Genomic DNA, 12,796 nt, shown 5'->3' with positions numbered 1-12,796 from the left:
TTGTTGCCTTATTGTTGCTGTTCCATTCATAATTGGATTAGAAGTGAGCTATTGAGCTTTGATCCTGAGCTCAAAGATTTTATCTGTTTCAGCAAGTCCTTTTATGCTTTCATTTTTCCTTTTGCATAACCGATATGCTTATTTTTTTTTAAATAAAGTTTATATAATTGTGTTAAGGAGGATTTTGCAGAAGATCTTTTTAGAAAGCCATTGATAGGGCCCACATGGGATTTCATTGATAAGATGGCTCCTTATGTCAACCTCACAAATACAGAATAAAGCACAGTGATCTGTGAGATTGCCCAAATTGCCCAAATGACATCTGGTTATCTCACTGGCTCCTATCTTCTCAAAGCTGTGAGACCACCAAATTCCAGACCTCCAGCTATGTGACCATCCCTTCAGAGAAGTTTCCTTTGGTGGGATATAAGGAATCCATCACAAAGGGAGAATGCTGGTTCTCCTTAAGGGCCAGTCACCCTCTCTTTTCCCTCTAATAATTTCCCTTTTCCTGTCTGACTGCCTGGATCGCTCTCTTTTTCCCTGCACTTGCGTTACATTTTGGTGCCGAAACTCAGGAGGGAAGATCCTGGGTGGGCTCCTCTCACAAGCCCACATCCGGTGGTCCCCTCCCTTGGACCGTGCTGAGAAACTGAGATGAGCTCTGGGACGGGACTCTCCACTCGCCTTGCTGGACTGACATCCACACACCAGCCCACATTTCATCCATCGGTTACAAGGGTGAGTGAAATACCACCTTTGAGCCACTGCTCTACATGGCTCCAAGCCTCCCTCAACCAACAAAGAAAGGAAGCCAACTGGTTCCTGCTTCAAATGTGGCAAAGAAGGCCACTGGGCCCACTCATGCCTAAAGCCAAGGCGCCCTCCAGGTCCATATCCCAGCTGTGGCATAAAGGGACATTGGAAGGTGGACTGCCCAAATCCACCTTCAGGGATCCAGACATCCCCTCTTGGTCCAGAGCAGGAGTCCTCTGACCCAACTCTGCCTAGCCTCCTCAGACTTGCCTCAGACTTGCCACTGAAATCTGAAGGTACCCAGGGCTCCAGGCCCCAACTCTCATCACCTCTATGGAGCCCAGGGTAACTCTTACAGTGGCAGGTAAGCTGATCTCCTTTCTCATTGACACAGGGGCCACTTACTCCGCTATGCCTGCCTACTCTGGAAAAACCAAGGTCTCTCAGGTCTCTGTTATGGGGGTTGATGGTTTAATAGCTACACCACAAATAACGAGCCGTCTTATCAATGAGACCCCATGTGGGCCCTATCAGCCATTTCTGCTTGCATTATTCAGTTAGATTTTTTTAAGATATAATTGACATGTTACTTTGTATTAATTTTAGGTGTCAACAAAATATTGTCAATCTGTAGAAAAAATTGCAAATTGTAATTGAGCCAACTTTAAGATTATAACCTGCGAGACAGTTTTTTAGAAAGTTCTGAAAAAAGTCCTTACATTAGAAGTCAAAGCACAGTTATATGAGTTTTTGAGATAGAGGGTTATACATCAAAACTTTATCTATCAGAGTAATGCCGGCAACTTATATAGGCCAAAGCGAGTGGTGGGTTATTATGATACTTTATAGGATTAAGGAAGAAATGTTTTCTCCTAAAGAGTTACCTTGCTAGCAAAAGGAAATTGTTTTGTCCATTTGTTTGTTTGATGAGTTGGTATTCCTGTGTCTTCTAAAGAGACCTAGTTAATGTGGAATATAGATATGCAATATACGCTAAAGAGGAAGGTGGTGAGTGACTCAAATGGCAGAAAAAAACTTTTTTTTTGCCTTGCTTCAAATTAATTTTTTTTATCACAGGCATATAATGTAATAATTTTGTATTTATACATATTGTGAAGTGATCACCAAAAGGTCTCTAGTTAATGGTCATCACCTCACATAGTTACAACTTTTCAATTTTGAGATGAGAACTTTTAAGATCTACTCCCTTAACTCATTTCATATATACAATACAGTATTGCTAAATATAGTCAACATGCTGTACATCATATCCCCAGGACTTACTTATCTTATAAGTGAAAGCTTGTACCCTTTCACCACCTTCACCTACCTATTGTACCCACTTTCCAATCCTGGCATTTGACAACCAACAATCTGTTCTTGGCTTCTATGAGTTCATTTTCTTTTTTGTTTTGTGTGTGTGTGTGTGTGTGTGTTTTAATATTCCACATTTAAGTGATTTCACATAGTTTTTGTCTTTACCTCTCTGACTTCTCTTACCATGATTTCCTCAAGTTCCATTCATATTGAGGCAAATGACAGGTTGTCTTTTATTTTCTCATGATTTAATACTATTTCATGGTATATATAATCATATTTTCTTTATCTATTCACCCATTGAAAAACATTCAGAATTTTTCCATATTTTGGCTACCGTAAACAATGCTACAACACTGCAGTGAACATGGGAGGTGGTAGCAGTTTTATCATTTTATTTTTTGATGGACCTGCATACTGTTTTCCAGAGTTTTGCACCAGTTTTCATTCCTACCAACAATGCACCAGGGCTCCTTCTCTCCATATCCTCTCCAGCATTAGTTATCTCCTGCCTTTTCACGATAGCCATATTAACAGGCATGAGGTGATATCTCATTGTGGCTTTAATTTGCATTTCCCTGATTAACAATGGGGAGCACCCATTTATGTACTTGTTAGCCATTTGAATATCTTCTTTGGAAAAATGTCTATTCAGGTCCTTTGCTCATTTTTACTGGAGAAAGGCATGGCAACCCACTCCAGTATTCTTGCCTGGAGAATCCCATGGACAGAGAAACCTGGTGGGCTACACAGTCCATGGGATCACAAAGAGTTGGACACGACTGAAGTGATTTAGCATGCATGCACGCATGCCCATTTTTACATTAAATTATTTGTTTTTTATTTTTGTACTGAGTTGTATGAGTTCTTTAGACATTTTGAATGGCAATCTTGTATCAGATATATGGTTTGAAAATATTGTCCCTAGTTTTATAGGTTGCCTTTCCATTTTGTTGATCATTTATTTTGCTGTTCATAGTCTTTGTAGTTTGAAGTAGTCCCATTTGCTTATTTTTAATTTTGTTGCTTATGCTTTTGGTATCATGTTTAAAAAAATCACTGTCAAGACTCATATCAAGAAAAGTTTCTGCCATGTTTTTTTCTAGGAACTCTATGGTTTCAGATCTTACATTGAAATCTTTAATCCATTTCCAGTTAATTTTATGGTGGAGTAAGATTGGAGTCTAGTTTCATTTTTTTCATTTGAATATCCTTTTTCTTTTTTTTTTTTTCCAGTAAGAATTATTTAAAAGATGATCTTTTCTCATTGAGTATTTTTGGCTCCCTTGTGAAATATTAGTTGATCATATATATATGGGCTTATTTTGTGGCTTTTGATTCTGTTCCACTGGTTCATGTGCCTGTTTTTATGCCTATACCATATGGCTGTGATCACTATAGCTTATAATATTGCCTGAAATCAGAAATGTTATGCCTGCAGGTTGCTTTGGCTTTTAGGAGTCAGTTTTAGTTTTATATACATTTTAAAGTTGCCTTTTTTTTTTTTTTTACTATTTTGAACAGAAATATCTCTAATAATATGTTATAACTAAATGATTAGTTTATTACTAAATTTAAAAATTTTCCTTTACAGTTGTAATCTTTTGTTTTATATAGATCTTTTCATTTTCCTTATTTTCAGCACATTTAAATTTCTATGAGAAATCATTTATTCAACAATTCAGAAACAATGTGAGTGTTTCTAATGAAGTATTCTGCTCAGGAATAAGTTGTGTGTTCAACAAGGCATAAGAACTAATCCAGGTAGACATGTAACACTGAGACAGTTTCTAGGCATTTTGTGACAGAAACAGGTGTTTATTCCTCTAGACTTGACCCTAAAAATAGGCAGAAACTGTTGCACCCATCGCTTGTCCAAAGTACAAGGTACAAAAGGTGAAACTGAGAAAAGGTCATTGATATCTCATCCTGGTGACATTTTCTGAACCGTGGATCAAGAAGTGACTGACCTACAGCTGGATCTAAGATTTTTGTGTACTCCTAGTTCCAGCAGTTTGATACTCAGCTTAGGAATGTATTTTAGTGTGAAGTTAGTGATAGGACATAACTCTTGTCTCTGATTCTTTCCTAGCTCTTGGCAGTTGAGATATTCTTTGGGGAATATATCAATAATCTGAAAAAAAAAGAAAAAAGTCATAAAAGGAAAACATTTATTTTACTTATAAATTTAAAAATACTATTAGATACAGCTTGCCATTCAGGATCAATTTATAATCTCTATTATATAATGAATTCTAAGCATATTTTTTCAAATTTAAAATATAATTTATGTAATTATTAACTTTATTATGTATGAATATGTTCTAATAGTTGATGAGGAAACAAGTAAAATGACATCTGCTTCAAAATATTTTGAGGAACTATTTACAAACAGTTTTGGAGGAAAAAGAATATTAGGATAATACTATTAGGTTAGATACAAAAATAGTCAATGTCTAATAAGGCAATAAAATCATAATTTAGGAGATGATTTTTTCTCCTAAATAGAAATATGCAAGTTAACATTTAACTTCACAGTATCTAAAAACAAAAATCTGTAGTAAATCACTAACAAATAGCAATATAGAATGTAGATACATTTTTCTAAAGATATAAATAATCTATGAATTGTCCAGTACCCAACAAATGCAACATCATAATACAAAAAGTGGCATTGCTTTGGAACTTTGGGAAATGGCTTTCCAAATTTGAGATAGTGGCTCACAATCTTTATTCAGATCAATTATAGTTTTTGTACAATATTGTCTTCCTTTCAATAAGATGCTTGAAGCACATTAGATTAATAATAAAAGAGTGCAGATTTTAACTAAAAAAGATATTATTTGGATAAAAAAGGCGAATCAATGATATGACCCCATAACTCTAATCATAGGCTTATAACAAAGATAAATGAATGCATTTATCCACACAAACTACATACCTTAATGTTCATAACCACATTTTCATAGAGCAAAATATGAAAACAACACAAATATTCAACAATTACTGAATGGATTAAAAAAATGAAGTATATCTGTATAAAAGTATTATTCAGAAATAAAAATTCTTGAAGTACTGATTCATATGATCTTAGGAATCAATCTTGAAAACTTGCTAAATAAAAGAAGGTAGCATAAAAGACCGCATAGTGTATTTAAAAGGAAGAATTGTATGGTGTAAACTGTATGTCAATAAAATCATCATTAAAAGAGCAGAGGAGCAAAACATTTCAGAAAGAAAATAAAATTATACCCACAGCTGACACTGAAGGCTCAAATATGAGGTCTATATTAGATCTGAAACTGGAATTTGAATACCTTGGACATTACCAGAATCAGACCCCTAAATTACTGAGATTTGCTTTTGATCTCTTAAGCAGATAGGTTTCCCTGACAATTCAAAAATCCCTCATATTTTCTATTCAAAACTTCAGCACTCTTAGAATATCAAGGAAAATATTTTTTAAAAAAATCATGTGGTGAGAATCCAGATAGCTATAGTTTCTTTTTATTGGTGATGTGGAATACATATTGGAGAAGGCAATGGCGACCCACTCCACTCTTGCCTGGAAAATCACATGGATGGAGGAGCCTGGTGGGCTGCAGTCCATGGGGTCGCTAAGAGTCAGACACGACTGAGTGACTTCACTTTCACTTTTCATTTTCACGAACTGGAGAAGGAAATGGCGACTCACTCCAGTACTCTTGCCTGGAGAATCCCAGGGATGGGGGAGCCTGGTGGGCTGCCGTCTATAGGGTCGCACAGAGTCGGACACGACTGAAGCGACTTAGCAGCAGGGGCAGAAGGAGTACATATTTCAAAAGAACACTGACACTCTGAATAAGGTTCTTTATACCACAGTAATTATACAAATTCAGAAATGAAACTTTTGCTCCAACTAAGAAAAATGATTTAATTCAGAGTCACTAATTTGAGCTGCTATTATGTTAATATTCACATGCTTTCCATTTCTTTTGAAAAGGGACACTTTTGTCCGGAAGTAGGTCAAAATAGCAAATATTTTGCCACCAGATTATGATGCAGTGCTTTATCTTCACCAAAGAGGACAAAGTTTTGTGAAACTAATTTTGTAAAGGAGATAATCACTTTAAGATTTTTATTATAAGATTTCCATTCTGGATAGGATATACTTAGTAGTAATAGGAGATTTCCAATACCAGAAAAGAAAACAGTGGTTCAATTTAAAAAGCTGCTTATTTTTAAAGCTATCAGAAGCTTTTGGAGCAATGAAGTGAATTCGCTCAATCTTGTCTGACTCTTTGCCACCCCATGGACTGTAGCCCACCAGGCTCCTCCCTCCATGGGATTCTCCATGCAAGAGTACTGGAGTGGGTTGCCATTTCCTTCTCCAGGGGATCTTCCTGACCCAGGGATTGAACCCAGGTCTCCTGCATTCCAGGCAGACGCTTTAACCTCTGAGCCACCAGGGAAGCATTGGAATTCCAGAAGAGGAGGAGACTGTACCACAGTAGGCTGAGGATCACTGGCTGTTTCTTGTTCATTGCTAAGAGCACCTGCTGATTCTGAGCATGGAGTAGAGCTCAGGTGTAGCTCAAGCTGAAAGATTTTGTTGGTAGAGATAAAGCAGAAGATCTTTGGTTATTCCATACTTAATTCTGTGTTTGGTTCTTCCTAGTCTAAGTATTTTGTACTCTTGGAGGGGGAAAAGCCTATTGATTTCTCTTGGTTTGCATAGAACTAATATTGGTTCTTTAAAGATTTTGCATAAGAAATTTGATGGTAAAACATGTCCCACCTAGCATATCAAGTAATTTTCCCTCTGTCATCTTTCATTTTTGTTCAGGAAAATCTACCAAATTTTGTGAGATTATGGGAAAAGCTGAAATGTGGTTGATTCGAACTAGCTGGGATTTTGAATTTCCTCACCCTTACTTACCTAACTTTGAATTTGTTGGAGGACTGCACTGCAAGCCTGCAAAACCATTGCCTAAGGTAATTAAATGTGTTTCTTTTTGCCTCTCTCAGTATTTACCACCTGGAATGATTTGTAGTTTATTATTTCTAGTATTTGATATTCAAACTGAAAGCCTAGACACAAGAATTAATGGGACTTACCCACATTAGACTTTTATGCTACCAGATTTTCTACATCATTGTGGTAATCATTACTGATGCTAATCAAATATGCCAGATGTTTAGCTAAAATAAAATTCCCAGCCCCTGAGTTTAGTGAAATTGTTCAATATTCTCAGGGCAATGAGTATGAGCTGAAGAGGCATGTAAAACTTCTATATCCAACTCTTAATTGGTAGATGCACTTACTCCAGAGTTCTCTTTCCCTTTGTGATGTGAAAAGCGTGTGTCAATCTGAATCCTGATTAAAAATACATGGAATAACAGATATATGGTAAAAGAAAGAAGCTGTTGCTTTAAGGCACTGAGATTCTTGAGCCTTTCATTTACTTGTTTATTTTTGGCCATACTGTGGCAGCATGTGGGATCTTTGTTCCCTGACCAAGATTACACAGGCGTCCCCTGCCTTGGAAAGCAGAGTCTTCATCACTGGGACAGCAGGGAAACCCCAAGACACTGAGATTTTTGTTGCAAGTTATTCAGCATAACCTAGTCTAAGAAATGGACATAGTAGAGGAATTATGATACTTTGAGAAAACATCAAATAGAGGTGTGATGGCTCACCCGAAATCTGGCAGAACTTGCAGTAATTATTTGTTTGGTTTAAATAGAGGAAAGAAATTAGCCTGGAAAGATGATCATAGGATAAATTATGAAAAAAGCAACTGAGCAATACTAAGTAGTCTTTGAGCTTCCACCAGATGGTCAACACCAAAATCAGACTGATTATATTCTATGCAGCCAAAGATGGAGAAGCTCTATACAGTCAATAAAAACAAGACCGGGAGCTGAGTGTGGCTCAGATCATGAACTCCTTATTACCAAATTCAGACTTAAATTGAAGAAAGTCGGGAAAACCACTAGACCATTCAGCTATGACCTAAATCAAATCCCTTATGATTATACAGTGAAAGTGAGAAATAGATTTAAGGGTCTAGATCTGATAGATAGAGTGCCTGATGAATTATGGAATGAGGTTAGTGACATTGTTCAGGAGACAGGGATCAAGACCATCCCCATGGAAAAGAAATGCAAAAAAGCAAAATGGCTGTCTGGGGAGGCCTTACAAATAGCTGTGAAAAGAAGAGAGGCGAAAAGCAAAGGAGAAAAGCAAAGATATAAGGCATCTGAATGCAGAGTTTCAAAGAGTAGGAAGAAGAGATAAGAATGCCTTCTTCAGTGATCAATGCAATGAAATAGAGGAAGACAACAGAATGGGAAGGACTAGAGATTTCTACAAGAAAATTAGAGATACCAAGGGAACATTTCTTGCAAAGATGGGCTCGATAAAGGACAGAAATGGTCTGGACCTAACAGAAGCAGAAGATATTAAGAAGAGGTGGCAAGAATACATGGGAGAACTGTACAAAAAAGATCTTCACGACCCAGAGAATCATGATGATGTGATCACTAATCTAGAGCCAGACATCATGGAATGTGAAGTCAAGTGGGCCTTAGAAAGCATCATTATGAACAAAAAGCTAGTGGAGATTTTGGAATTCCATTGGAGCTTTTTCAAATCCTGAAAGATGATGCTGTGAAAGTGCTGCACTCAATATGCCAGCAAGTTTGGAAAACTCAGTAGTGGCCACAGGACTGGAAAATGTCAGTTTTCATTCCAATCCCAAAGAAAGGCAATGCAAAAGAATGTTCAAACAACCGCACAATTGTACTCATCTCACCTGCTAGTAAAGTAATGCTCAAAATTCTCCAAGCCAGGCTTCAGCAATACATGAACCATGAACTCCCTGATGTTCAAGGTGGTTTTTACAAAAGGCAGAGGAACCAGAGATCAGATTCCCAACATCTGCTGGAGTATCGAAAAAGCAAGAGAGTTCCAGAAAAACATCTATTTCTGGTTTATTGACTATGCCAAAGCCTTTGATTGTATGGATCACAATAAACTGTGGAAAATTCTGAAAGAGATAGGAATACCAGATCACCTGACTTGCCTCTTGAGAAATCTGTATGCAGGTCAGGAAGCAACAGCTGGAACTGGACATGGAACAACAGACTGGTTTCAAATAGGAAAAGGAGTACATCAAGGCTGTATATTGTCACCCTGCTCATTTAATTTATATGCAGAGTACATCATGAGAAATGCTGGGTTGGAAGAAACACAGCTGGAATCAAGATTGCTGGGAGAAATATCAATAACCTCAGATATGCAGATGACACCACCCTTAAGGCAGAAAGTGAAGAGGAGCTAAAAAGCCTCTTGATGAAAGTGAAAGAGGAGAGTGAAAAAGTTGGCTTAAAGCTCAACATTCAGAAAACAAAGATCATGGCATCTGGTCCCATCACTTCATGGAAAATAGATGGGGAAACAGTGGAAACAGTGTCAAACTTTATTTTTTTGGGCTCCAAAATCACTGCAGATGGTGATTGCAGCCATGAAATTAAAAGACGCTTACTCCTTGGAAGAAAAGTTATGACCAACCTAGATAGTATATTCAAAAGCAGAGACATTACTTTGCCGACTAAGGTCTGTCTAGTCAAGGCTATGGTTTTTCCTGTGGTCATGTATGGATGTGAGAGCTGGACTGTGAAGAAGGCTGAGCACAAAGAATTGATGCTTTTGAACTGTGGTGTTGGAGAAGACTCTTGAGAGTCCCTTGGACTGCAAGGAGATCCAACCAGTCCATTCTGAAGGAGATCAGCCCTGGGATTTCTTTGGAAGGAATGATGCTAAAGCTGAAGCTCCAGTACTTTGGCCACCTCATGTGAAGAGTTGACTCATTGGAAAAGACTCTGATGGTGGGAGGCATTGGGGGCAGGAGGAGAAGGGGACGACTGAGGAAGAGATGGCTGGATGGCATCACGGACTCGATGGACGTGAGTCTGAGTGAACTCCGGGAGATGGTGATGGACAGGGAGGCCTGGTGTGCTGCGATTCATGGGGTTGCAAAGAGTCGGAAATGACTGAGCGACTGAAGTGAACTGGTGGCTCAGAAGGTAAAGAATCCACCTGGAGTTGAGGAGACTTGCATTCGATCCCAGGGTAGGGAAGATCCTCTTGAGGAGGGCATGGCAACCTATCCCAGTATTCTTGTCTGGAAAATCCCCATGGATTAGAGGAGCCTGGTGGGCTATAGTTCATGGGGTCGCAAAGAATCAGACACGACTGAACAGCTAAGCGCAGCATAGTACAAGTACTCTTCACCTCAAATTTAATATCAATGACAGATCAATATATAATTTTTAAGCAATAAAGTGATACAGCTTACCACTTCATATAGTTTGGTTATTGAATTCTTTGGAATGGAATACAATTTAAATAGGCTGAGATGTAATGGGCTGAGAAATAGGTGCAATAGTTTCAGAAAGACTTTATAGAAATCCGAACTGAAATATGATAATAATTTTGAGTATAAATCGAAAGATTTGGTGAATATTTACAAAGAAAGTCAGATTTTCAGATAGCCTGGAGGTGGCAGTTCAGAGTGACAGTTTCAGAATTAATCCTTAGCTTTTTATTTCTTGTATATGTCATACCTTTGTATTTACTCTATTGTATGGGAATTTAGTATAGAATGTTGTCATTTACTAAGTGAAGAAGGAAAAGGAGCAATTTTGAGGGAAAATGGTCAATTCATGTTTGTATATGATGAATGAGGTACAATGCAGTATCTAGCAAGCAGCTATTAAACACACTGTTTTAATCACAGGAGACAGGTCAATTAAGTATTTATGAAGTTTTTTAAATTAATAAACTATTTTTAGAGACATTTACATTCACAGCAAAATCTTAAAGCACAGTGTTCAATATTTTGAAAAGATAGATGATGTTGGATATCCATTCTACATTGTCATAAGCCATTTTTTTCAGCTCAGAAAGTAATCCTTTAAGTATTCTGAGTTTTTTTTTTTTCTTCATTATTTTTAATAAAAGATCTATGCCTTATAAACATTCAGTTCTAAATTCCTAGAAATCAAATGTTGGAGTAGTGTGAGGCTTGCTTATAAACATATTAGATATATTTAACAGCTCAAAAATATGAAGATTCTTCTATTGTCTTAGTATTGACCAATAACACATATGTATGTGTAATGTTTAATGTGTATGTATATGTATGTGTAATGTTTAATGTGTATGTATATGTATGTGTAGTGTATGTATTTAAGTATTTATTTATCAATAATGTGGCATCAAGGGTCAATCTGTTATTTTTTGCAGGGGGTCCAGAAAGCGTAAGAGCTTTGTAGATTTTCCAGTGAATCTATCTCCCCATCTCCACCCACCAGAGAACACTAGGGCCCTGGGGACACTACAAAAGCACAATCACATCTTGGCAGTCACATAATGACATGCTCTCACACATATGAAAAAAAACAAAGATTCTTAAATCTATGATATTAGTAGGATTCTTCAATGTAGCAAGCATTTTCATAACATTGAATTTTTTGAATAATTTGTATTGCTAAGGCTTTGATGCTGGGAGGGATTGGGGGCAGGAGGAGAAGGGGAACACAGAGGATGAGATGGCTGGATGGCATCACTGACTCGATGAACGTGAATCTGAGTGAACTCTGGGAGTTGGTGATGGACAGAGAGGCCTGGTGTGCTGCGATTCATGAGGTCGCAAAGAGTCAGACACGACTGAGCACATGACTGAGCGACTGAACTGAACTGAACTGAATGTTGGTTCAGTAATATCCCTAATTACAAAAATTAGACAACAAAGGACACTAAATCAACATGTTATATACAGCTACAAGAGTCAATGCAAATGTGCAAAGTAAGGCATAAAGAGGGTGAAGAGTAAAGTAATCACGAGGTTTGAGGCTCTAATAGAAAGGAATATGATGGAGAACCTGGTGAAACTTGAACCTTTTCATGAACAATAACAGCTTTTGTGGGCTGTTTCAGAGTTAGTGCATGTACAATGGTAAGTGATGAGTAAGCCAATGGCTATATTCAGTTCTCTTTATTACCTTTTAGCATCCTCTCTACAATGGTCCAAATGAATAACATTTGATTCTTAAGTAGTTCTGGTGCTTCACCTCATATTTAGCCATGGATGCTAATAAGATTTATCTTTCATTTTCTATTGAAGCACAGTCAATATAATGACATATTTTTGGTACAGTTACTTTGTTCTGTTTTCTAAATTTCAGTTTTGTTTTATATTGCCTATTTTTTCTCTTGGTAGAAGGTTCCACAGCACATTTAGAAATGAGATGGCTATATAACTTCCTGACTGGACAAGTAATGCAGAAGTACTTGAGAATGACAGTAATATAATAGACACATATAGCATCACATTCAAAGTAAAATGGCATATTTAATCGTGCTGAAGTAACTTAGAAATTTGGCTAAACCCTACAGCTGTGTGAAAGTGAAAGTCACTCAGTTGTGTCCAACTCTTTGGGACCCCATGGACTGTAGCCTGTCAGGCTCCTCTGTCCAAGGAATTCTCCAGGCCAGAATACTGGAATGAGTAACTGTTACCTTCTCCAGAGGATCTTACCAACCCAGGGACCAAACTCAGCCCTCCCGCATTGCAGGCGAATTCTTTACAGTCTGAGCCACCAGAGAAGCTCAAGAATACAGGAGTGGGTAGCCTATCCCTTCTCCAGCATATCTTCCCACCCAGGAGTGGAACTG

At 37.6% G+C, this 12,796-nt stretch overlaps 1 protein-coding gene across 3 annotated transcripts in view; it reads left to right on the top strand.

Annotated features, from left to right (window-relative positions):
* Window positions 1-12,796, top strand: part of LOC102183140 (UDP-glucuronosyltransferase 2A1) — a 32,679-nt gene that overhangs the window by 1,521 nt on the left and 18,362 nt on the right. Inside the window, exons 1-2 of one of the 3 annotated variants that reach the window (XM_018049528.1) lie at window positions 617-741; window positions 6,899-7,047. In XM_018049528.1, coding sequence (XP_017905017.1) covers window positions 6,925-7,047 — 123 coding nt within the window. In that variant the 5' untranslated portion in view covers window positions 617-741; window positions 6,899-6,924. Of the gene's footprint in view, window positions 1-616; window positions 742-934; window positions 1,121-6,898; window positions 7,048-12,796 lie in introns of those variants that run through there. The other 2 variants (XM_018049527.1, XM_005701541.3) reach the window with 2 other exon arrangements.

Source organism: Capra hircus, chromosome 6, assembly GCF_001704415.2.
Source record: "Capra hircus breed San Clemente chromosome 6, ASM170441v1, whole genome shotgun sequence".
In the NCBI taxonomy this organism is placed as follows: Eukaryota; Metazoa; Chordata; class Mammalia; order Artiodactyla; family Bovidae; genus Capra; species Capra hircus.
This window is presented reverse-complemented; position numbering and strand designations above follow the sequence as displayed.